The 27,095-nt window shown below is 34.7% G+C and overlaps 1 protein-coding gene across 1 annotated transcript; it reads right to left on the bottom strand.

The window, feature by feature from the left end:
- Positions 1-6,800: 6,800 nt before the first annotated feature.
- On the bottom strand, positions 6,801-26,473 carry LOC110107761. Its single transcript, XM_020838134.2, has 4 exons — positions 26,167-26,473; positions 25,994-26,074; positions 25,802-25,859; positions 6,801-7,075 (listed from the first exon to the last, which is right to left on the bottom strand). The coding sequence occupies exons 1-4, from the start codon at positions 26,424-26,426 to the stop codon at positions 7,028-7,030; spliced, it is 447 nt and encodes a 148-aa protein (XP_020693793.1). The 5' UTR covers positions 26,427-26,473; the 3' UTR covers positions 6,801-7,027.
- Between the last annotated feature and the right edge of the window lie 622 nt (positions 26,474-27,095).

Raw genomic sequence — 27,095 nt, 5'->3', positions numbered from 1 at the left:
GAAAGCATCTTGTTGAGATTCGTTCACTATGAATTAGGTTGTTAAACCTAAGCTTATGTCCCAAGGCTATCCAAGAGGAAGGTGAAATGGTATTTTAAAAAAAATTAGTATTCCTCTTGAGTATATTGAACCAAAAATAAACCTTAACGAATTTTTAGAAAACGTTTTATCAACCACAATTTTTTTGAAACAAAAATAAAATGCGGAAAATAAAAAGTAATAAATATAAAAGACACAAGATTTATAGTGGTTCGGTCTAAACCAGACCTACATCCACTCCCCGGAGGTACCCTCCGAGTATTGCACTAATACCAATAATGTCTCTCCTTTTGCACCCACAGCAAGGCGGAGAAGCCTTTACAAACAATCTTTTCACCACTACCTGGTGCAACAGAGAACCGTTTTCCTTTTACACTTATCCCCAGTGTTGGCAGAGAACCGTCCATCCTTTCACACTCTCTTAGTGTTGGTAAAGAACCCTTCGTCCTTTTACACTCCTAGTATGGGCAGAGAACCCTCCGTCTGTTTACACTCTCCTAGTGAGGGCAGAGAACCCTTCGTCTGTTTACACTCTCTTAATGTGGGCAGAGAACCCTCTATCTGTTTACACTCTCTTAGTGTGGGCAGAGAACCCTTCGTCTGTTTACACTCTCCTATTATGAGTAGAGAATCCTTCATCCTTTTACACTCTCGTAGTGTGGGCAGAGAACCCTCCGTCTGTTTACACTCTCCAAGTGTCGGCAGAGAACCGGATCTCCTTGATAGATCTCCTCACAAGAAATCTAGAAGGAAGAAAGAAAAGTGTGAAGTAATCCCAAATCAAAAGTAGAGATTCTTACCTTTGAACACCTAGCGAAGCCTTTAGGAATCCTCCTTTGAATGCTCTCTCACACTCTCTCCTTGACTCTTCTTTCAATAGACACGAAGATCAATGAGCAAAAAGATTAACGTGCAGTCTAAATGGACTATATATATGAGAGACAAGAAAAACCGACCAAAACTGCAAATTTTTCAATCAACACGAAAAATTGAAAATCGATCAATCGATAACAGAATCGATGGAAGCAGTACCTGGAACGAAATACTTATAAGAGATCAGAGAGACAGATCTTATATAGGTATACTATGCTATACGCGTACTACCGTACAACATAAAGGATACCGGTCAGTAACATTTCCTAGCGTACCATAACTCACGGAACATATAACAATTATAATAGATAAAAAGTCATTACATATCCTGGATAGAACATATATTCATATGGAAACAATTTTAACAAGAAAAATCGAATCATGGAAAACATTTTTAAATTTATACATACATATGAGGATAATATTATAAATACAGAGGGAAAAATAACTACGACAAATAAATTAGTACTGAGATAATGAATTCAGGACTAGAAAATTTCTCCGACTCCTTTCTCCATATGCCCTTACAGAAGGGAGACTGACCTGATCGTCCCGTACGAACTAAGTTCTCCCGTACGATCATTACAAATTTTGTAAGATCTCCTTAAGTGTGTGTGTGTGTGTTTTTATTCACTCAATTACAATCACTCCCTCTCAATTCAAAGAACAATTTAGAGCTCCGATTTGCAAAGAATTGTATGCAGAATTTGATTTGAAGTCTTCATTGTTTGGAGTTTGATTTTCCTGAATGTTAGTACACACAAGAGCAAAAATAAAATCTTCCAAAAAGTGTTAGGAGATAATTACACATAAAATAATAATATTTAAAATCATCAAAACTATACAAGTTGCAAAAATGTAACATATGCAAATAGCAACTCTTTTAACACATTTATTTTTAAGATTATGAGGCAAGGATTTTATTGGTCTGCAATGAAACAAAACGCACCAAAATTCACACAAAAAGGTGACAATTGTAAGCTACACTCCAACCTCACCATTCACCTGTCGTAGAGCTCTCGTCACTCCAAAGCCCATGACCTTTTGTCCAATTGGGGATTGATATAATTGGGACATTTTTTGTGGCTATTGGGCAGCAAAAATTTATCATTTTGGCCATGGACTTCGTCACCAAAATGGTTAGATGTCGAATCCCTAGCAAAAATCACCGAAGTAAATGTCAAACAATTTGTTTGAAAAAGTCTATCATTTTGGCCTTCCGGTAAAGATTATCACTGATAATAGAATTTAGTTTACTAAAAATCTCTTCATGACATTCTATAAGGATCTCTATATACAAATGGTGCACACAACAATAGCCCATCCTAAAATAAATGGGCAGAATGAGATTACAAATCGAACTATGCTGAAGGGACAAAAGACACGCATCGGGAAAGCTCAGGGCAATGGGCTGACAAAACTCCCCAATCTCCATTAGGTAGTTCAATTGAGCATATCACACCACCTCCAAGACTCCAATAGGAGAAACATCGTATAACCTTTGCTTCAGCACTAAGGCAGTCATACAGGTCGATATTGAGCTTCCAAGCTAAAGAGTACAGACTTTTGATTTCAATAATAATGATGACAACCTCTAAAATAAGCTAGATCTTCCCCCATATTACATGATCTCAATATCCTTATTATCACTGGAGAAGATTTTCTCATCTCACTTTCAACACCATCTTTACCAAATCTGGAGGGGAGTCCTCAGAGGCTTAGCTTGAAGACAGCCTTCAACCGCAACCCAATGTCTTGCAATGCACCAATCAGAAAACTTTTAAAAAACCACGAACAAAGCATTCCTCAAGGCACTAACACTCTAGATCCTTCATCTTAGCATCAAATAGATTATCATAAGCCACATGGACGTGATTCTGGATCTCTTGACGATAAGCAGAGGATGTCTTGAATTCTTCCACAACCTTTAGTGATATGACCTCTATGTGAGCATCAACTTCTAATGTGGCTGCCTCCTTCTCTAGAAGATGAGCTTGTAATTCTTTATACTCCTCAAGATCTTCTTAATCAACCTGAAGGGTGTCCTTCTCTATTACAAGTGCCTTTAAAGCTTCATTTTCCTGATTAGTCTTTGTGCAAGCCTAAATCAACTCGGTGTGAGAGTAGTCATCTTTCTAATTTTGAAGGAAAAAAAGTGGTGGACATCATTACCAGCTCGACTCAACACACTGCTAGCTAGCTTTCCAACACTGATGTCTCTTTAATATTTGCATCCAACTTTCATTTGAACTCCCCCTATAAATATTTAACATTCACAAACATAGTATTCCACTCACTAATATTGTGTCAAATTGGACATCTATCTTCCAGATCATCTATAATATACATAGGATTATTAACATCTGAGAAGAAAAAGAGGATCAATATAACTAAGCACTTTTTTGCACGAGGTAGCCCAACACAGACATGTTTTAGCATCTCTTCAGGGATAAGTATCTTGAAAGGCCAAATCTCACTATCTGAATTAAGGGAAACAATATCGATCATCAAAGGACGAAAAACCTCCATATATTTTTGTCGTCACTTGGCAAGGTCACTGCATTATTCATTCTTTTCTTCTTTATGAAGGAATATCCATTCTCGCTTTGTCCTCCTGAAGGATTTTTAAATGAAAACTTTAAAGCAGTGAGACTTGCTTCACAAACTTTCCTATACTTCCTTAATTGAACTGCATGAGATCTTCCTGCCTAAATAGAAAGACCAATCTTATAAAGTTTTTTTTTCCAACACATACTGGCTGATATAATGTAGCTCATTATAAAGACTCTTTGCATCAAAAAAATTAAGAGTTTTTAACATATCCTCTCCTTAGTGAGGAAAGTCTTGCAACTATTTTAAACTCCTTTAATTTTTAGAAAGAGCTGTGCATCAATTCTTAGAAAGGGTCACATGTTAAAAAATCTAACTATTTTTTTTTACTTATGCGTAAAAGATGCCCTTGAGCTGTGGATCAATTCTTACAAACAATATAAATGATAGATCCTCTGGGTTCTTCGAAACTTATCTCCTCTCAGAGTAACCAAAACCACTTCTTCGGGCGTTAGTCAAGTAACTCCCACCTCTGGTTGACGACATTAACTTACACCATGGAGAACTAAAGCCTACATAAGAGTATCGGATCTTGATCGTCACCACCATCGATATTTAATCTCTTGCCTGACAATTTTTCCCCAACCATAGGAGAACAAGAGCCTGTGTAATAATATCAGGTCTTGATTGTCTCCACAAGTATTAAACTCTTGTTAGATAGCTTTTCCCCCACCGGGGGAGAACAGTATCCTAGGTAAGAATATTGGGTCTTGATCACCGCAACCACTAGCATTTAAACTCTTGTTGGATCAATTTTTTCCAGTCAGGGGAACCCTTGAGCTTGTGTAAGAGTAGCAGGTTTTGATCGCCGCCGCCACCAATATTTAAACTTTTGTTGGATAGTTTTTTTCACAACCGGGGGAAAACTGGAGCCTGCATAAGAGTATTGGATCCTGATCGCCTCCTCCACCAGTATTTAAAATATTGTTCGATAAATTTTCCCGCCGGAGGAGCACTTGAGCCTGTGTAATAGTATCGAGTCTTGGTCGTCGCCGCTAATCATAATTGCTAGCAAAAGCCTCCAACATGTTGTGCTCTCTCCCTAAACCCAAAGGGGTTATTTATAAATTTTTCAAGGAGAGTCGAAGAAAAAATTTTTTAATTTTTTTGAATTTGTATGAATTTATAAAAAATTTTTGGGGCTAAAAATATAAAATCTCCTTGTTTGATTGTTTTAAAAAAGGAAGAAAATATATTTAAAAAAACTATTAAATGATGGTTCAAAGAGGTGGCACAATTTACGCATCATTGAACAAAGAAAAAGGGAAACAATGTTGTTATGTGCGCCCATGCTAGTGTTAGTCGTACGCGGTCTCTACAGGGGCAGGCAATAGTAGGTCGGTCGGTTTCGTTGTCGCTTCGAGTCTGGACCCACATCCGGGCCCGATTTTCAGCTCGGACAATCCATTTTACACATTTTTGGGGTCCACATGGCCGCTTTTGATGATTTAGACTCAATTTTACTACTTTCAAAGTCTAACGAAGCCTCTACAGTCAATTTTGAGTTATTTCAAAAATTTTGAAAAGAATTTTTTTGACATTTTTTCTCTCTAATCGTCACACCAATTTTATTGAATAAAAAAATTATTGTCAAGGATATTGTACTTGGTTCATAGCCTCGAAATCCACGTTGACACCCATGGAGCGATCGCACCTTGTTATTTATCTAAATTTCTAATTTTTTATCACAAGTAGTTTGAAAAGCTCAGACATATTTTCGAACTCTACGAGCTCCGATGTCAAAAAATAAGGGGTCAACTAATATATCATCAAAAGTCACTTTGATCGGACATGAATTTTGAGGTATATCTAAGTTGGAAACTTTTGAAATTAAATTTGGGGTCATCCAAAATCTAATTTCAGCAAACTTATAATTAAATTAAACAACTCAATGATACAAGCCAAATGACACCAAAAGCAGTCAAATCCGAGCGCAAATGACCCTAAATTAAGGGGGTTGAAGCATATTTGAAAGGTTCAAAGCCTTAATTAGATGACCAAGTGAACTCTAAATATGGTATGCTTATAGTCGACTCGATGGCTTGACAAGCAGAATCCAACTAGTGCAAGATCGCTCAATTATGACATCAATAAGGCATATAACTGCTTGGAAAACATTCTATGATCGAGGGAGTCGATATGGACCGTCTGATAGGGAACTCCAAATATACCAGGATCTTATCCATATTTATAGAGTGGGCCACTCACAATAATCTATAAATAGACCCCCACACTCTATATAAAGGGAACCTTTGACTGTAGATTGAATAGAGCTCTAAGGCTTCAAGGATCCATAACTCCACCCAAGCACCACTATAGTGAACTTCTATCGATCGTCATCGGACCACCGCTCGACAGCCAACCACCGTTAAAATTCCACTCAACAGCCAACCGCTGCCAAACTTCCGCCCGACGAACCATCGTCGGACCACCGCCGGCACCTGACCGACTCCAAAAAACCATCAGCTACCGATCGCCACCAGACTTCCACCTGGCTACCAACCAAGGATAGACTTCCACCAAACCATTGGCAGACCACCACCTGGCCACCGAACGCCTCCAAACTTTCACCGATCATCATTAGACTTTTGCCCGTCACCATCAAACTTCCTCCTGACCGTCATCATACCACCATCTAATGCTGACCGTCGCCTAACTTTCTTCCGCCCAACCACGGCCATTACAAACTCTCAAATATCTATATGGAGTATAACCAACTTTCCAAACTATTGTAATTACACAACCTCCAAATTAAGAGATAGGTCAACTTTTATATTTCATTCAAATTTAATAAAATCTTCTCATCCAGGCCAAGCCCCATTGTTTTTCCCTTATCAGGTGTTCCTTGTAAAAGAATTTTGGTTTTTTCTATGTTCTCTCTTCGACTATCACTTTAAGTGTTGAATATCAATGCATCATTAGGAAAAAAAATTCTCTCATTCTGCCGCTATGAATATACTAGCCTGCAATAAATCTTAAGCTAATTAAATATACATTGACAGCAATCCCCCAATTTTCTTGTCCTTTTTGAAAAGCCAATAAAGAAATAAAAACGTATGCTTCGTTAAACCCAATTCAACCTAGAGTTCGCCATGCTTTTACTATAGGCAAATAAATCAACGTTGTCCAGATGGAATATATTCATTAGTGTTTTAGTAAAATATTAAGATTTAGCCCAGCAGCACTATTCTGTTGATCATATTCTATTTCACAGATATTGTGGGAATTAATGGCAAATTGATGCCTGCCAATGATGTCGGAAATTTGTAACAACATTGGACTTTTTAAGAAGGCGGCATTGTACGAGCTCAATATTAGAGTGCATGAACTGTAAATTCAAATAAGATGGTAAAATATACAGGCTTCTTGGTACTTAGAAATTTTTCTCCTATTACCCTTAACAAGTTAGGAGATTGAGGCCCAGGAGAATCTTTTGTACTACACATGCTAAAGATTAAAGATTTGAAGCAGCAGAAAAGCATTACTCTAATAATGCTGATGGTGATCAGTCTTTTGCATCCTCTTGTTTCATCTTTTTCTCCCACCTGCGTTTCTGAAAATGTATAAAAACAATGAGGCCAATGAGCATACAACAACAACATCAAGCCGTTATTCAATTATATGGGATCTGCTATACGAATCCTTTGATATGATAATTATATTGCATTAGTAAATACCATTATCCTAGCAAGGACAGATTACTAAAAGGAAATTGGTCTTTGATTATATAAAATGTTTCTCAAGATAAAATAAAAAAAGTGTAAAGCAAGCCCACCCACAGACTTGTTAAGTGCTATTCTTCTGAGCTTGGTTGGACCAGCGTAATGAAGATTCTTGAAAGTAAAGCATGCAAATGAATGATTCTTGTTTTCTTCTATGTATATCTATCACCCATTTAGTCATGTGTTGAACAGTTTTTACTCATTAGTGAAATCATTGAAAACCATTGAAGCTTGAACACTATTCACAGAAATCAAAGAAGGAATAACTGCTTTAACCCAAAGGTTGTAGAGTTACGTTCTTAATCCTGATGGTTGAGAATAACCATTAACGCAAATGCCAACTTCAAAAATAAATGGAAATAATGAGTTTTCCAAGAAATGAATAGCTCAAATAATGGGGCCGAGTGATTGATTGCTCCTCATGAAGATGCGCCTAAAAAAGATGTCAATTAAGAACAACTATCAGGATATTCAGACTAAATCAAAATGTGAAGGGACTTCAGAAAGACCACATTATAAGCGCACTTTCAGCTCTACAAACCACTTAACACAGTGGGTTGGTATTGAGAAAGAACCAAACCTCCGTTGAAATCGCAAGGTTCATGCCTAACAAGTATGCTTAGTTGTGTTACTATTAGACCAATACTTAAGACAACATGAAAAAAATAATACCAAATATTTTGCATTTCACATTTTTGCTTGCAAATGCTTGCAATAAAATATGAAAAAAAAAGAAAAAAAAAACAATAACAGGAAAATTTTGGTTCAAAATCAAACGTTCTTTTTTTAAGATTATTCTACTAGCAAAAACATAGCAAGCTATAAATAGGGATGCAAATGAACAAAGCGTTTGACGAGGTACTCGTGGCTCGATTTGATGAGAGCTCATTCATGTTTATTTGATAAGGTAACGAACGAGCTTGAAAACTTTTGATAAATACTCGATAGCTAAATAAACGAGCTTGAACAATTTGGCGTTCGGTTCATTTATGTTCATGAACAATATCGTTTAACGCTCGTGAACTAACTCATTAAGAAGCTCAATTAGATCTCGACTAAGAAGCTCGATTATAACTATTTTAGAGTTTTAAATATATATATATATATATATATTGTTAAATTTAATATTTATTTTTACTTCCTACATCCGCCTAAAATCGCGAACAACTCGATATCTGAACAAATATAAGATGAATCATAGATCGTTTGTTCGTGAACGAGCTCATTTGATAGCTCGAAAACACTAAATAGATATATTCATGAACGGGCTCATTTGATAGCTCAAGAATACTCAGTAAATATATTCGTGAACGAGCTTATTTAATAGTTTAAAAAACTTCATTAGATATATTCACGAACAGGCTCGATGTAATTATTTGTTAGAATGCTCGATAAGGTTCGTTTGTTAAGTTAATGTACATCTAAAAGTATAGCTCGTTTATAGCTCGATAAAGCTCGTTTGTTTAAAGCTTGATAAGCATGAACAAACATAAACTAAATATGAATACCCATTAATTTAAACGAATAAAGCTTGAACACAAACAAAAAAGCTCGAATCAAACATGAACCAAATACAATAGATAGAAGCATGTCAAGCATAGGTTGTCCTGTTCAGTGATTCAACCTATATAGTTATAAGCAGCTTGAACCAATTCAATTATCACATACTTTGGGTATCGCAACACTATTGGAATGCTCTATTAATATTTTATTAGTGAGAATTTGACTCTTAACAGGACAAAATGGAGAAAAATGATTCAAATAGCTGACCACATATAGTGGGACAAAGGCATGATGTTGTTGTTGTTGTTCTTGGGTTTATTTGGTAAGTTAAAATGAGCTATTGTACGAACTCTAATGATGTGTTATTGTATAGTTTCTCTAGATTCTCTAAACTATTGTGGAATGTATCAACTATGTTAACTACTAAATCAATTTGGAGCTCCAAGCAAATTGTGGTAGTTTTATTAACACATAACATATATAATTGTTTAATGTGTAGACCATGTCAAGTACTATATCATGTTATTTGTAATGTTGTTCAAGAAAATTTGCAGTTTTGAATGCTCTCATATTCATGTATTTGAAATTGTTGAGATGGATCAATATTATTAACGGTGAGTCAGGGGCTAACCTGGGAGCTCAGGCGAGGCCCTGAGCACCTCAAAAAAAATCTAAGCAAGCGCCATCACTTCAGGCATTGCTTAGGCAAGCACCTTGATGTAAGGTGCAAAGCACAGCACTCGCCTTTACGAAGTAATTTTCTAATTTATTTTTAAGTATATACAACCATATTACATAATGGAGAGCTAAAAATCTGATTGGGAAGAGTGTGTGGGTTACAAAGAAAATGAACTACACAGTAACAAAGATTAGATTAATTTTATAACATGGAAGCTACAAACATATATTTATATCAGCTTGTTTAAGCTTAAAACACAACTTTTGAGCCTTGTGGGTACTTTATTTTATATAATTTCTCTGCAATTTTTTGCCATTTTGATATTTAGAATGCATAAAACTTGAAAAGATATTTTCTTTCAACTACATATTAAGATCTTATTGTGATGATTATCATAACATACTCCACAAAAGTATTCGGCATATTATACTCACAAAAGCATTCCGCATAATTGAAATAGTTTATATTTTTTAGCTTCTCAATTTTCTCGGGTAAGAACCTAGGCTAGCATCTAGTACCACAAGTTTAGACATTCATGCCGCCTTAAGAGCGCCTAGTGCCTTTACTGACATTTAGATGACCTTGAAAAAAGATTCCTTCATGCAAATCTCCCTAATTTATATGGACTATAGTATCATGAATTCAAAGATGGGAAAAAAAAGCAATGGATTTAAATTTTCATCAAGAATGTCATATGTTAAGATAAATTTTTAAGAAAGAACTTTTATGAGTATTAACTTATTTATATAAGCAGTAATAAGAATATGGATAGGTAGTCATTTAATTTTGTACAATAGTAAAAGAAACATATTACAAAGTTTCAAGAGAAGTGCTTTGGAGAGTTCTAGAAACAAATGAGTTAATAATGCTTATATTCAAATAATTAAGGATATGTATGCAGTAGTTGTCATGCTCAAACACAAGATGATTCCACCAAATATTTTTCTATTTCAGTTGGATTACATCAAGCATTGACTTTAAGCCCATATTTTTTTTTGCCTTAGTCATGGATGTTCTTACTAGACATTTGCATGGGGTAGGATGCCCTGGTGTATGATTTTTGCTTATGATATTCTTCTTGTTGATAAGACTAGAAAGAGTTGAAAGAAAACTTGAATTATGGAGGTCAATCTTAGAGTCTAAAGGCTTATATTTGAGTAGATCTAAAAAAGAATATATTAAGTATAATTTTAGTAGTAATAGATCTAGTGGGGGATTGTGATTTTTGGTGATCAAGTAAGTGATAAGAGTACACGCTTTAGATATCATGAGTCTCTTGCTCAAAATAATGGAGAAATAGATGGGGATATTATTAGTAGAATTCAAGTAGGATGTTTGAAGTGGAGGAATGCATCAAACCTATTTTGTCATGGAAAAGTATCCCTCAAATTTAAGGAAAAATTCAATAGGCTAATGGAGAGACCTGCAATGCTTTATGGTGCAAAATGTTGGCCATTAAAAGAGAAGCATTTAAAGTAAATTAAGTGTTACAGAGATGAGGATGCTCAGGTGAATGAGTGGCTTCACTCTTAGAGATCGAATGTGAAACAAATATATACGTGAAAAGGTTGGAGTAGCTCCAGTTGCAGATAAGATTAGAGAGACTCACCTTAGATGGTTTGGACACAAAATGTCAGCCTTAAGATGACCTGGTTAGGACAGTAGATGTATTAAATTTGGCCAATGTTAAAAAAGGTAGAGGTAAACCTAAAAAATACTTGGTTAGAAAATATTAGAAACGACGTTTTATTATTAGATTTAAATGAGAATTTGCCTCCTAATAAGACACAATGGAAAGAAAGGATTCATGTAGCCGATCCCATGTAGTGGGATAAGGACTTGATGTTGTTGTTGTAGTTAAAAAACACATCGAAATCAAACCAAAAATCACTTTTTAATTTGTAGATAGAACCCAAATATTTAGATTTTCAAAATGATAATAACAACTTCATCCATAAAAATTTTTGCAAAAATGGTTTTACAACCAATTTTACAAATAATTAAAATCGTTCCCAAACAGACCTTTGCGGTCACTTCATCCATGGCATTGATCAATATTAGGTAGCATGTTGGGCAGCCCCTAGATGATGATGGGAACAATGAGGAAGACATCTATGATGATGAGCAGCACCACATGGTTGGTACTTCAAGTGGATGCCAAGATAGAATTTCTAAGAAGTTACACAATTGATCAAAGAGTCTGCACAATTCTAATAACCATACCTGATTGGAGAAGCTTGACCTTCATATCATTGAGCAAAGTGTCTTGCTATACAGGATATGATTCGTCGCTCGATTCACTAACATGGCCATGACGATACAAAACCGATGACATCCTATGATGAGAGGATGGTAAAGCATACGAATGTCATCTTTCTTCATTAGAAAGCTTGTCTCAATCATGTATCCTGCTAAGGAGATGCTCTAAAAGCATTTTTAGTGGAAGTTTCCTTTTGAAGTCACTTTCTCTTATCTTTTAAAGGAACTCTTCCTGTATCTCAGTGAACTATATTGGATATATATTTGTTGAATCATTAAACTGATTGATTGTTTTATGACATCAATTTTTCAGTATGTGTTGTATGATTGTTAGATGCCCCACTAATGATGCCAAAATAAGGCAAATATTTGTCATATAGTTTGAGCAAAATTGTGGTAATGAAATGCATGAGTATCGTATTAAGAAATAACTAGTTTAATGCCACTTAATAAATGTATTTAGGGGGAGCCACTACATATGTCAACTAATGTTTATATGCATGGTGTTAGGGAAGGTAATTTTTTCCTTAGCCCATTACATCAATAAATAGTTGTCATCATCACAAAAGAAGAAATCGTTATCCCCAAATGGCCTCTGAAAGATTTTTATGAGAGCAATCATATTTTGGTGTAATGTCATAGTTGAGTCGACTATCGAGTAGGTCTTAATCATTAATTAAAACAATAGATTCAATAGAGCTTGAAGACCATTCACAAGAAGAACCAATGAAGCATATGATGGGTGATCCAAAGAAAAACTCAAAGATTGGTGAAGTTCCAAGGTCAAGTTCGAGTGTCACATTTTTTTTTCTTATAACGAGGAACATTTAGTTGGGACCGATTACAGTTTATAGATGGATCAAGGTTTCACTTAAACTTCAGAGGTTGCCAAATAAACCATAATAGCTTTATTAATTAACTAAGCATTGAAATACGCAAATTATACAATGCTACATTAATCTACTTGCTAAAATAATCTTCCTGTACTTTGATATTTTCTATTTAAATCTACTGTTGTTAAAAGTTTTGCATGTTATAGTTTTCAAATAGGCAAAGGTGTATAACTACATGCAACATACATAATTATCTGATGTAGAAGTTGTGCTCTGGAACTAAAGTGTGCGTAATTACGTCAAAGACATATAAGTGTCGCACGTAATTATGTGTTCCATTTCTCTTAGCTACGCAACCCATCTCATAACGAAACCATTTTTTCTCCAAGAATCACGTACATATGAAAAGAAATACGTGTAATTACTTGCTACAGGCACAGATATATGTATCTGAAAAGATAAGCAACAGCTAGTTCTGTTGTAACGAGATCATCAGCTCCTTAGAGACTTGAACAAATCTTATTTTGGACTATTTTGACTCCCCATCAACTCTATATGCACCCAAGCATTTGTGCCATATCACCCCTTTTTAACAAATACATGAATATAAGATGAATGAAGAACTCGGAAAAAGTTATTGAATCACCATTTTCAATGAAGGCCACAAGATAAAACACTACAATTTATGTAATAGAACAGTATCTTTTTTCCCACTGTTGATCAATTTCGATGCAATAAAATGTTGAATAAAAACAAAATCTCAAAATTTCCGATTGATATATATTTTTTTTCTTATTATGATTTCAATTGCAATTTTTGAGTAATCTTTTCTATAGTGAGATTTCCTAATAACTTTTTCAAGATATCGTATAGAACTTTGTCCAAACTTCTTTATGTCATATCACTTTTTTTAACAAATACATGAATAATAAGATGAATGAAGAACTCGGAAAAAGAGATTGAATCGCCATTTTCAATGAAGGCTACAAGATAAAACACTACGACTTATGTAATAGAACAGTATCTTTTCCCACCGTTGATCAATTTCGATGGAATAAAATGTTGAATAAAAACAAAATCTCAAAATTTTCCATTGATATAAAGCAATTCGCTATAACAATGTTTTTGCCTTATCAACAGTTCATTTCAACCATATATGGATGCTGCTAATAATCTCAAAGAGAACATGATCATCATCATTTGTTGCATACTAGGCACATGATCAACATATAACAAAAAATAACAAATTACTCAAAAAAATCATTATCTATGCAAAAATATCCATTCTTTTAAATCTCAGAAATGCAACACTTTTTTTACATAATGCATTAATCATCATCACCAACATTATTAACCTTAAATGCAACGAATAGAGCCAACTGGAAATTGTATGAGTTATTAAGCATATTTTGCATTAATCTTTTGACTCAACATATATCCATTTTACCTTGGTTTACACTTTTTAGCCTTTTCCTTTGTAATCATTGAAATTAATTTTATCAATCAGAGCTATTGATGCATCTTCTGCCCCTTCATTGAATATGACCAAACCACATGAGTCAAATTTCTAACATATTACATTCAATCGATGTATATTCTATTGCACTTCTAATATAATTATTTTCAAGCTATCATTCATAGTTCTACCACATCCTTTTTGTCATTATCATTTTTGCCAGAATTAATTAACTTAGCTTCCAAAAAAATTTTTGTCCAGCACATATATACATACATTTTATCCAGCCAAATTGTAGTTCTATATAATTTAATAATTTACAATTAAGTCTCTTTGATATTCTTGTGCATATTACTCTTAAGGCACTTCTTCATTTTAACTACTTAGATATAACTAGATATAGCCTCCTTTATATCGACGCTTTGACTATATAATAGATCCAAGAAATATGAACCTATCATGCCAAATTATATATTATAGTAATATAAGCTTACAAACCAACTAAAAGTGCATATGATGTATTCAATCTTTGTTTTAGTAGTCTTAAGCCCTTCATTTTCTAAAGATGTTTTCTATAATATGAACTTTTTATTTATTTAAGCGGGGGCCTCACTGTTTAGACTATATAATATGAAAAAAGAATACACCAAAATATCTCATTTAAATATCCTTTGATTTGTAGTTTCCCAAAAGCTTAATCACCTGAAGTTTTGATTCCTATTATGATTTTAGATAGAGAGAGAAGTTGCGGGATTCTAGAGAGAGAGAAGCTGTTTTTTAAAATTTGATTTGGCGGTTGTCAAGATTTTTCGATGACGGCGGATGAACGCCGCTCCTCATCGGGCTTAGGTCCAAAGGATGATCGTCGATCCACGTCTGAAGTTGTGGTGGTTCAACAACAATCCTTTTTAACAATTCTCTGCCTGCATTTGGAGGAGATGCCTCGAGGGTTTTGGCAAAATCTGCTAACAATGGAGTTCGGATTAGCTCAAACTATGGTAAACCTCTAACTATTAATGAAGGTGGTCTGTTAAATGTTAAATCTATACCGGTGTCTGGAAATGGAAAGAATATGATGATTTTTGAAGAAATGCCAAAAAAGGTGGATTTCCAAAAATACCAGAATTCCAAATCCCAAATCCTGTTGTCGATGGTGAGGAGTTGGAAGGAGATATGGAGGTGGTCCGTCATTGTGTCTCTGGGGAAAGAGATTCTTCTATTCCAAATGTGGAGGGAGCTGAGGAAACATTAGTCGACGGGAAGTGACCTGTTGAATGTGTGGCACAAGAAGTCTCATAGAAGGATTACTGATTGGGTAACTGTCTTTCAGAAGATGGTGTGGCGGTCAAGCTGTGTGAGAAGAATGTATTGGAGAACACTACAAAACTGCAGAATGCCTTGGTGGTTAAAGTCTTCAGAGACAACATTCCTTAATATATTATTAATGCTGATCTAAGAAGACAATCGTCTCAATTGGGTAAATTTAATCTTACCTGGCTTGGAAAGGGTTGGAGACTGTGCTTTTGATGATGAGTCGGTGGATTTAGTGCTTGCTAATGGACCTTAGTATGTTAAAGGGAACATCATTGGTGTGGATAAATGGTCTCCGGCTTTCTCCCCTAACTCTTTGAAGGGCTTGTTCGCTCCAATATGGATAAGAATGCCCAATTTGCCATTGCAGTGCTGGGATGCTACTAATGTTTGTAGAATTGCATCAAAGATCGGAAAGCCATATTTGATTGATGAAAATATGTTCCAGTGGGGTAGGATGGAGTTCACGAGGATTTGTGTTCATATTCACTTAGAAGAATCATTGCCTCTTCGTGTTTGGGTAGAGGGTAGCTCTAGGAGGTTCTTCTAGAAAATCGAGTATGAGAGAATTCCCAATCTCTGTTTCAATTCTGGTAAGCCTGGACATGACCTTAGTTGTTTTCTAGAGAAGGTTGTTGGAGCTGTTCAGAATGGGTTAAAGGATGTGGAGCTTAATGTGAATGAACCGATTATACCAGGTGTGATCTCGATCAATAATATGGGAGTGGATGGGTCATCTAAGGAGGTTGGCAATGGTTATGGGCCATGGTTACATGTAAGTTACGGGAGGAAGGTTCCAAGGGGGGATGGCTTCCGTGGGAGAAAAGTTGGGTGGAAGAAAACTGCTAGCAAGGATCCTAAGGATGCTGCTAAGACTTCTTTTTTTCAAAAAGGAGTTATGGAGATGTAAGGCTGAAAACGGATCGGGTGGTGTAGCAAAGGTGGATATGTCTGTTGCTGTCACGGGTGGTCCTAAACAGGATGTTAATATCAATTTGAAGATGGATTTTGTTGGGGAAAAGGTATCTGTTCATAAAGGAGGGAATAAGTTTGCGATTCTTAAGGATTTGGTGGAGGAAGGTGAGATGGTTTATGATGCTGATGTAGGAGATGGAAGTGTTCAGCCTAATGCTATAGGGGATGTGGATGAGGATCCTTCTGGGCTCTCAATTGCTGGAAAGAATGTGGTGTGTTCTCCAACTACTCATGCTCCAGATGTGAAGGTCGTGGGAGAGACTAATGAAGGAAGTTCTACTACTATTAAAGTTAAGGTTGCTAAGGAGCTTAAAGTACTTGGTCCTATTAAATTGGCGCCTAGTGGCAGAAAGATTTTGATGGTGAAGGGAAAGAAAAGGTGGGGAATTCTTCCCCTTTTGTTCATTAATAGATTCAATTGTTTTTTGGAATTGTAGAAGAGCTAGAAAGAAGAAAGTTTTTCTATATCTAAAAGAGGTAATTAAAGATCATAATGTGTTTTTTGTGGGGTTGTTGGAAACTAAAATTTCCAATTTCAGTAGGATGGAGATCAATTTCCTTATTGAAAATGATTGGGATTTATTTCAAGTTCCTACAGATGGCTTGTCTTGGGGAATACTTGAGCTTTAAGGTCTAAAGTAGCTTCTTTTTCCTTATTATATTCTTCTAATCAAGTGGTAATAGGAGAGCTTGAAGTTGTTAATAGGGGTGTTTGGAAGATAGCCACTGTTTATGGTGGTAAGGAGGTTGTTCAGAGGAGGATCCTTTGGGAGAAGCTAGAAGCTTTTTCTTCTAGTAATCTTCCTATGGTGGTTGGAGGGGATTTCAATTGCATATTATCCAAAGAAGATAAAAGAGGGGGTAAGAACTTTCGGTTCTCTGAGGCTTCAAGAGAGATGAAGTCTTTCTTGGTTAATAATGATGTTCATGAGGTGGGAGTTATTGGACCAAAATTTACTTGGTGCAACAACAAGGTCGGTGGAGCTCATATCTTGGAAAGGTTAGATAGATGTTTTGTAAATCCGACAGCTATGAACTCAGCTCGATTGGTTTTGAGACACCAGGCTAGAGTGGCATCTGACCATTGTCCAATTTTACTGAATTTCATGGATAATAAATTTTATGCTGCTAGAATTATAAGGTTTGAGGAAGTACGAGCTTCTTATCCAGCATCAGTTCGTATTGTGAGATCGGCTTGGAGCAAGAGGACAGGTGGGAAGTTTACGAAATTACTGAATTGTAAATTTCGTAGAACCATGAAATCCTTATTTTTTTGGAGCAAAGCTAAGCATAAGGAATATAGCCAGTAGAAAGAAGTTCTTAAAAAGAATATCCTAGAGCTGTAATCGAAGGAGTCAGAGGTCGGTTGGCTGTCTGAGGAGGACAACTTGCAACTTAGATCTTATATTTATGAGTTAAATTCAGATTTGGCACGATTGAACATTTGGTGAAATAAAAGAGCTAAGGTTAAATGGATGTCTGAGGTAGACACTAACTCAAAGTTTTTCCATTCTTATGCCTCGGCTAGAAAAAATGCAAATTGGATTTTTAAAATTAAGGATGAGAATGGTTCAGTGGTGGAAGACCAAAGTCAAATTGTTGAAGTTTTTTTTAAAATTCTTCCATGGTAAATGGAAGGATAATAACCATAATCTAAGTGGTTAACCTATACCAATTTGTTCTATTGATGAGAATGATAGGGAATTGTTAAATAAGGAGCTGACTATGGAGGAAGTTGAGTCGGTTGTGTTACATTCTAGAGGAAATATTTCACCAGGTAATGACGGCGTATCTTATTCCTTTATAAGAAATTATTGGAGCATAATTAAAATTGATTGTCTGAATGCAATTGATCATTTCTTCCATCCAAGAGATATGAATGTGGACTAGAAAGAAACGTTACTAGTGCTTATTCCTAAGGTATCTAATCCAAATGTTCCGAGCCAATATAGGCCTATTAGCTTGTGTAGATCAATCTACAAAGTTGTGGCTAAGATATTGTTAAACAGGATGAAGGTTATGGTACAGAAGTTAATAACAGTGGAGCAAGAAGCTTTTATCAATGGCAGGTCTTTAGCGGACCACATTCTAGTGGCTCAGGAAGTGTTTAAAAAATTTAGGATTTCTAGATCTTCCAATGGGCTTGTTTCTTTCAAAATTGACATGGAACAAGCATATGATAGTATGTGTTGGGAGACTTTAAGGCATGTTTTGGAGTACTTCGGGTTTCCTCAGAAATTTTCGACTTGGATTATGGAATGTGTAGAATATCCAAAATTCTCTTTGTTGATAAATGGTAAGATTTTTAGTTAGATTCATGCAAGGAGTGCGTTCCGTCAAGGATGTCCACTATCCCCTTTTCTTTTCATTCAATACTCATAACTTCTTTCCAATGGGCTTAAACAAAGAGAAGAATCTATGGGGATCAAGATTGCTCATAATGTGCCAAGGATTTCTCATCTGCTATATGCGGATGATATCTTAATTTTTTCTCAAGCTACTCTCAAAGAAGTGAAGGAAATTAAGATTATCCTATCTGATTTTTGTATCTGGACAGGTCAAAAGATTACTGTGGGGAAATCAGCCATTCTTTTTGGCAAACATGTTAAGATGAGGAAAAGAAAATCTATTGAATGTATTATGGGTTTTAAGGTGGTAAAGGAATTCAATTATCTCAGTGCGAAGGTGGCCTTGAGGAGGTTAGTGGCTACTGATTTCAATTTTCTAACTGAGAAAGATTTAAAGTTATTGGTGTGTGGGAAAGCAAGTTCATTTCCTTGGAAGGGAAATTCACCTTGATTAGAACGGTATTGCTTTCACTTCCTACATTCTATTGTAATTTTTCCATGGTACCTAATGGAGTTCTTAAGGAATTGGATAAGTTGAGTAGGAGCTTAATTTGGAATAAGCAGGATGAGAAATTGGGTCTTCATTATGTGAGCGAGAACAATTTATGCAAATCAGTTAGAGGTGGTGGACGTGGACTTCGATCATGTGCTAGTGTGGTTAGTCCTTCCTTTGAGGGAGAAAATGAATCTGTAGAAATTTTTGGGACCTAAATATGGGTTGGATTGTGGTGAGATTGGTTATAGAAGAGGAGCTTCATCTACTTGCAAGATCTTATCTCATGATAAGAAGGTTCTTAAATATGTGGTTCGATAGAAAATTGTAAATGGTTGCTCAATTGATATCTTTGACAATATATGGATATTAGACAAAAGTTTGAATAAATGGCCAACTTTTGTGTCTGTTCTGGAGCATGAGAAACAAACCGTGGATAAGCATATTGTTAATGGCGAGTGGAATGTTCAGGAGTTAAAAATTATGTTTGGAGAGGATCTCATAAGCTTAATTTATGGGATTAAAATTCAAAAAAAATCAGGAAGAAGATTATTTGGAACAGATTCATCAAAATTGTGGTTGTTCGATTTCATCACTTGCTTATAAGGCCTCTAATCTGGAGAATTTGGACTGTTTTTATGGGAAATGTTTGAAGAATGTTAAATTAAGACCTCGGGTGGAGGTCTTTTGGTGGCGTATTTGTAATAATGCAATTCCTACATTCCATTTTTTGTATCAGTGAAGAATTCAAGGTGATTTTGGTTGTCCGAGGGGTTGTGGATCGAAAGAGGATTTGGAACATATAACGGTTAAATGTGTGAAGTTGGTGGAGGTCATAGGCTTTATCAATAAATGGGCGTTTAGATTTCCATTTTTTAAATCTTTTCAAGATTGTTGGTGCTGGACGGAGAAGTTTAGTAAAGTCCATGGCTTTTGCAATGCAGTTTATCTCATGTGGAGAGCAAGGAACATGTTATTACACGGAGGGAAGGATGATAGTTCAATGGTGATTGCTACCAATTCTGTAAGTTTTGCTTCTATTTCATATATGGTTGAAGGAAAATTGGGAAACTAGGGTACTAATCAGTCGAATAGATTGTTAGATTGTTGGTACCCTCCTCTCAATTAGATCAAAATAAATGTAGATGCATCATTGTTACAATCATACAAGGTTGGAATTGGAGGTGTTGTTCGTGACAGTAAAGGAAGATTTCTCCTTGGATATGGACACTCTTGTATTCATTGGGATATATCTCATTTACAACTCATGGTGATTCAATTTATAGGTGAGATCAAGAAAGATTGGATGCTAAAGTACAAAGGAATTATCATAGAATAAGACAATCTCAATGTCATTAAATTTTTCCAAAATTTGGGTGGCAAGTGGCGAGATGAGCTTTTATCCTTAAAGGACCAGAATATTGTTTTCTTTAATTGGGTTAATAGAAGTTGTAATAAGTTAGCGAATTTTTGTGCTAACTATGCTCTTTTTAGCAATTTTTGTTGGGAAGATTTGTCTTCTAATAACATTCCTCCTATGTTTTCTAGTTTGTTAAAGGAGGAATCTAGTTCTGGAGGGTAGTAGTTTGTAATAAGTTTTTTTTATATAGCATCGGCAATTGATTTGTATTTTCCAAAAAAAAAAAAAAGAATGAATCTCTAATAACTAATACAAAATATATAAACTTAATTTTGATCCTAATATAATCTTGCAATGATTGGATATCATTTGGGCACTTTATAAAGATGCTCCATCATATATATCTTAAATAATCTCTAGATGCCTTTCATATATATCTTCCCTTAACGCACCAGAAATACTGGTAATTTTGGTGATGTGACTTCTCAAGATTACTAAAAAATATTATGTACCATCTATACTTTTTTATTAATTATCTTAACATAAAAATTGCATGTGTAATGGATTTTTATAGAGCAAAACCAAATTAATTATGTGATAACAAAATCATTTTTTTAAGCAAGTGCACTCTAGCGTAACATTATTATGCCACTCATAAGTTGGACTCCTTACAATTACCACAACGTAAAACATCTCATTTGTTCTTATATACAATATATATATATATTCTAATAACTTACCATCCTTTTATTTGACAAAAAAATTCATTGAAAAAACATATGTTAAATAAATCACTACAATATAACCATAACTCAGCAAATCTTAATAAGTATCTTAACTTGACAAAAAAGAAACACTACAACATAATCATAACTCTCTAAATCTCAATATATATATATATAATCCAGTTCAATCTATGACATACCGCTTGACCTTTTCGATTAATCTAAAATACAAAATATTAAGTTCAATATGCTCTTCTAAAATGATTTATTCCCTAAACCTCCCATTTCATGATTTTTAAAGTAGCACTATATAATTCATCTTTAATTAAGATCTTATCAATTTAAATTTATATTAATGCATCTAAGTATATAAAAGTATTTAAATCTTTTATCTCAATAATTAACTATTTTATATCTTTTTTCCTCAGTTTAGTATCTAGCCTAACAGATATATTATTAGATGTTTTTCATTGCTTTCTTTATTGGCAAGTTTTCTATCTTCAATCAAATAATTATAAAACTTTATATTATTTAGACTTTTTCTATTTTGCATAATTAAATAATTATAATTTTCCTCTATTAACAATATGTCTTAAAACCTTAATAACTACGTATCTTCCAAGTTCAACCAAGTGTTTTTTCTATATGCTTTATACTCCTAATATCTACTTCCAAAAGTATTAATCAATGATGTGTGGTCAAACTTTCACCTTAAGTAAACTCTCTTTGCAGAAAGAGTTTTTTTTTTCCTTACACAAAAAATAAGTCTAATTACGATTTGGTACATCTATTTATAAAAATAACTAGATGTTCTTCTCATTTTAAGCATTAGCTCACTATTGCAAAATGAAGTATACTTCTCCCATCACATTTTTATCTACTATGTCATACATAAAATGAATCCCCTCAGAGCCTATATTGCTAGAATCTATAGGACAAGAAAAGTCTCACATAATAAGTGTCCTCTCTTCTTGAAGCATTAATTGTAAAATTTCATTCATCTCTTCCTAACAAAAAAATCAAAATATTTTTTAATCCAACTTGAGGAGTAAGCACTACAATATTTTTCATTATCATCATTGTTAAATGACTTGATAGTAATCACCCTATCACTAACCATATGCATCTAAAAAATTTATCTTTCAACTCTATCTCAACCATCCTTTCACATTCTGATTGTTAACTTTTGTAATATATAATAACTTATAACCTCATTCAATGTCCTTTCATTTCTTCCCTTTCTATTAAACTTAGTGTAAATAATTAGTCATATTTACTCTTATTTTAAATGTAAGTTCACAAAAATTCTTGCATTGCCTTTCCATGTAGCAAAAATCAAATTTTAATTTTAAATCTAATCAACCCTTACGCATTTTAACCACAAGCAATTTAAGTTGTGGCATCCAAGCAACCTTTGTCTAATTTTCATCACAATCAAATTAAATTATGACGTCACTTATGAGTGACATCCTAGTAAAGCCCTTAATTATCTACTTATAAAATCTCTCTCCAATAGAGTAAAGTCATGGCAATCACTTCAAGGGAAAACCTTTATTTAATACCTTCTCTAATGTATATTCATTTTTTTTTCCTTTCAATTTAATTTATTTTAGATAAGTAATATTTGCTGTTCTTTTGAGCATATTTTAACTCATATTCTTGTCTTACTTTTCCATGTAGCAAATCTAACATTTTCTTAAAATCGAACCAATCCTTAAGCACTTTAACTACATATAGTTATGTTATGGCCTCCAAGCCAACCTCTGCCAGGTTTTCACAATAATCAAGTTAAGTTGCATCTTATTTCTGGGTAGCATCCTAGCAAAGCCTTGCTTGGTTACTTCTCAAATCTCACAGCAATAATGTACTAACAAAATTCAACTTTAGGTACATTTCATAATCTTGCCATGAGTTTATTGATTATTTTTCAATTAAAAGCTAACCCTAAACCCTTTCCACTCATGCATGAGACTCTATCTATAAAATACTTCATTCCAAGTTATATTCTAAGACATGACAAAATATTGATTGAAAATTTTAAACAAATTCTGAAATATCATTTCTCAAATATACTAAAAATAATTTTCTAAATTGTATCAGAAAATATTTTTCTGTTTTAGTTGGATTTCATCAAGGATCATCCTTAAGCCCATACTTTTTTGCTTTAGTCATGGATGTTCTCACTAGACATTTGCAAGAGGTTATACCCTGATGTATGCTTTTGGCTGAAGATATTCTTCTTGTTGATAAGATACACAACTCATCTTGGTTTGTTGGTTGTGAGCTTAGGCTACCAACTAAGAGGTCTTGGGTTCTAGTCTTGTGCATGCAATGTGTGTGTGAGTCTGCCTTTATTGGCAAAAATGTCCAAAAAAAAATCTTCTTGTTGATAAGAATAGAGAGGGAGTTAAGGGTAAACTTGAATTATAGAATTATGGAGGACAATCATAAAGTCTAAAACCTTTCGTTTGAGTAGATCTAAAATTTAATATATAGAATATAATTTTAGTAATAATAGTTCCAATGGGGGATTGTGACTTGAGATGATCAAGTCGTTAATAAGAGTACACATTTTAGATATCTTGGGTCTCTTTCAGAGTGACGGTGATATAGATGGTGATATTATTAGTAGAATTCAAGTTGGATAGTTGAGGTGGAGGAATGAATCGGGCTTGCTGCGTGATAGAAAAGTCCCCCTCAAACTTAAGGGAAAATTCTATAAGATGGTGGATAGACCTGCAATTCTATATGGTGCAAAATGTTGGCCATTAAAAGAGAAGCATAATATCAAGTTAAGTGTTGCAGAGATGAGGATGCTCAGGTGGATGAATGGCTTTACTCTTAGAGACATGATAAAAAATGAACATATACGCGAAAAGGTTGGAGTAGCTCATGTGGAAGATAAGATTAGAGAGAGTCGCCTTAGATGGTTATGTCACATAAAATGGCGGCCTTCAGATGACCCGGTTAGGAATGTAGATGTATTAGAATTAACTTGTGTTATGAAGGGTAGAGGCAAACCTAAAAAGACATGGTTAGAAAATATTAGAAATGACCTTTCTTTATTAGATTTAAATGAGAATTTAACTTTTAACAGGGCACAATGGAGAAAAAGGATTCATGTAGGCATGTAGTCGACCCCACATAGTGGAATAAAGGCTTGTTGTTGTTATTGTTGTTGTTGTTGTTGTTGTTGTATCAGCAAATATTTAAATTTTAATGGATTTTTATCAATCTCACTACATTAGACATAGAAATTGATATAATGCAAAATTCAATTACATTAATTTCCACACTTATTACTGATATTATTTCATTCATCTAGCTAATTTTAGTACTAAATTTGGATGCATATCCCAAAGCATGTGAATTTGACTTGAAGATTACAATTTGCTAAACAATTAGGTAATTTTTTGGCTCAATTTGAGCACAACTAAAATCGTTAAGCCAACCAATAAGCCAAAATCAAGCGAAATCAAACATAAATTGAGGTAAATCTAAATTGAATCAAGCTAGCATGTTATTTGATCAAAATGTACCTACGAGTACATATAAATGCATATAAAAATTAAATCATTATTATTTCAATCATGCTAATACAAATTCATGCATCTCTATATGAATGTCACTAGATGCATGGATGTAAATATGGTTTGGACCAAGAAATTGGCTTAGAAGATCCAAAATCAATTTGGTTTTTAGCTTGGATGGAATTCGATCAAATTGACCTGACAAACCAAACGTGGTTTGAGAAGTAGATTTAAGATGCCTATAGCTAGGCTTTATTTAGCTAAAGAGTGTACCTAATGGCATTTATGCAAATAAACTAGAGCAACATTAAGTAAAAGGCATATCATTAAAAGTCCAATCTCTGAATCATAGAAATTGCATAGTGCAATATTATTTAGAAGTTAGTGTTCTTAATTAAATGTTATATATTTGGTTTGATGTAATTTTATTAAAACATGCTAATGTTATCTAAATTAGAATCATTTGGTTCATGTTATTATAAACTCCAATACACTTGGTAAGATTATAATATTCATATGGACCTTGGCATTCCCTTAAGATTCAACTTCTTTTTTATGCTCATTCTCTCCATCTCCCTCATACCAATCCATCTGCTCCATCCTCAAGAGCACGTCCATCCTACAAAATTAGAGCCAATAGGAAAGTAATCACCGCTTTTCAGTGCAAAACAGTTTTCAAAGTTTGTCCACCTTGTATCGACAATGAATGAAGGTCTTGAGGATGGCGGAGCGGCACTCATGAGGAGAAGGGGCACCAGTGAGTGCCATGGAGTATTAAAGGATATCACGACATTAGATGTTAGTTGATTCTAGCAATATCTGAATATCTTTAAAATAGTACATATCAAGCATTTATAAAATGTTATTTCAAGCTGTTAGCAAACTACATTTGGCATCTTTAAATAACATAACATTCATCCCAGAGGTTTCATTTCATTGTCATCTCATTCTTTCCTAGTGCTATCTTAAATTTCTATCTTCTTTTTCAAAATACAACTAATGCTCTTTATCAAGATCTAATGTACGAAAAAGTAGGTTAATAAACTTAGCAGAAATAGAGGCCGATTGCCTAATGCTTTTCTAACCTTGTAATCCAACAGCATCTCGGGCATCTTCTTCATCAGCTCAGAAGTATGAGCCCGCCTAATCAATAAATAGGAAAAGATTAACAAAAGTAAATCAGCGTCTAATAGTGCACCATAGCCAAACCGAACAACAAAAGTACTCCAAATTATTAAAAAAAAACCGAACAAGCGAGATAAGAGAAGCAAACGCACTTCTCAGCAGCAACACGATCGCACTTGTGGCCTTTCCTCTTGTTTCTCATCTCCTTTTTAGGCGGGTCGTAAGGCCAGACCCTAAAATAACATATACACATAAGCGGGCCTATCATTTTCTAAGAGAAAAAAAAAAAACATAAGCAAGATATATGAGGGAGACGAGAAATTACTCTTCGGCAAGGAGAACTTCCTTACGAATGGCGGCGCGCTTGCGCGCACTAAGGGCAAGGGGTTTCCAGGCACCGAGCTCCCAATAACCCCACACACCATTGGAGAGCTCGTCCTTATACCTGGCTAGCTTCTCCTTCCAGGTGAACTGATAGCTCCTCGGCCCTTCTTGAGTTGCCGCCTTCTTGGCGGCCGCAGCTGCCGTTGCGGTAATCGCCGCCGCGGCCTTGCTCGCCTTTTCCAGCATAGCACCTTGGGTCATGTTCAAGCTAGGAATGTCAATATTGATTTTTTTTCAAGGAAATTTTTGGGCACAGCCCTTTTACTAAAAACCAAAAGAAAAATAAAACCAATACAATAGGAAAATAAACTAAAAATAGTTTGCAAAATAAAAATAAAACTATCATTCATTCCCAAGAATGAATGAAAAAAAAACTATGAAAACAACATAATGCCAACACGGCATTAAAGATGACATATCACAACAGGAATACCAAACTGAAATCAAAGCTAATCTCAGTCACAATAACTGAGGCTGATGCAGAGAGCTGGGCATAGAGGTTCATAGCATACTCAAATATGGGCGTGGAATGAGCCCGAAATTAGCAATGAAAGCAAAAGAAACATGTCAATCAGCATCCAATCAATAATAAGTTCCAACCCGGCAGTCCCATGTGCAACACCACCAAGAAGAAACCTCCAGCATTGTCCAGAATTTATAAAACCTTAGCAATCTCCTAGGAAAGAAATGAAATCCTTCCTCAGAATAGCCAGATATCAAGCAACAGAGGAATAGAACAACTAAGGATATCAACAACGACTGAGTTGCAACAGAATCAGCCAAAATTTGGTACTCAGCAAGATTACCCAATGTAAGCTCCATAATCGTACCATCAGATTTTTCTCCAGCATTAGATCATCAACTCATCAA

Source organism: Dendrobium catenatum, unplaced genomic scaffold, assembly GCF_001605985.2.
Source record: "Dendrobium catenatum unplaced genomic scaffold, ASM160598v2 fragScaff_scaffold_1021, whole genome shotgun sequence".
Lineage (NCBI taxonomy): Eukaryota > Viridiplantae > Streptophyta > Magnoliopsida > Asparagales > Orchidaceae > Dendrobium > Dendrobium catenatum.
This window is presented reverse-complemented; position numbering and strand designations above follow the sequence as displayed.

Bases quoted from the DNA above. Each gene is read 5' to 3' on its own strand.
- LOC110107761 (XM_020838134.2), bottom strand. From the start codon at position 26,426: ATGACCCAAGGTGCTATGCTGGAAAAGGCGAGCAAGGCCGCGGCGGCG. The intron at 25,860-25,993 runs GTGCGTTTGCTT...TTTATTGATTAG, and splicing joins GATCGTGTTGCTGCTGAGAA to GCGGGCTCATACTTCTGAGC. The intron at 7,076-25,801 runs GTTAGAAAAGCA...ATACATTTTCAG, and splicing joins AGATGCTGTTGGATTACAAG to AAACGCAGGTGGGAGAAAAA.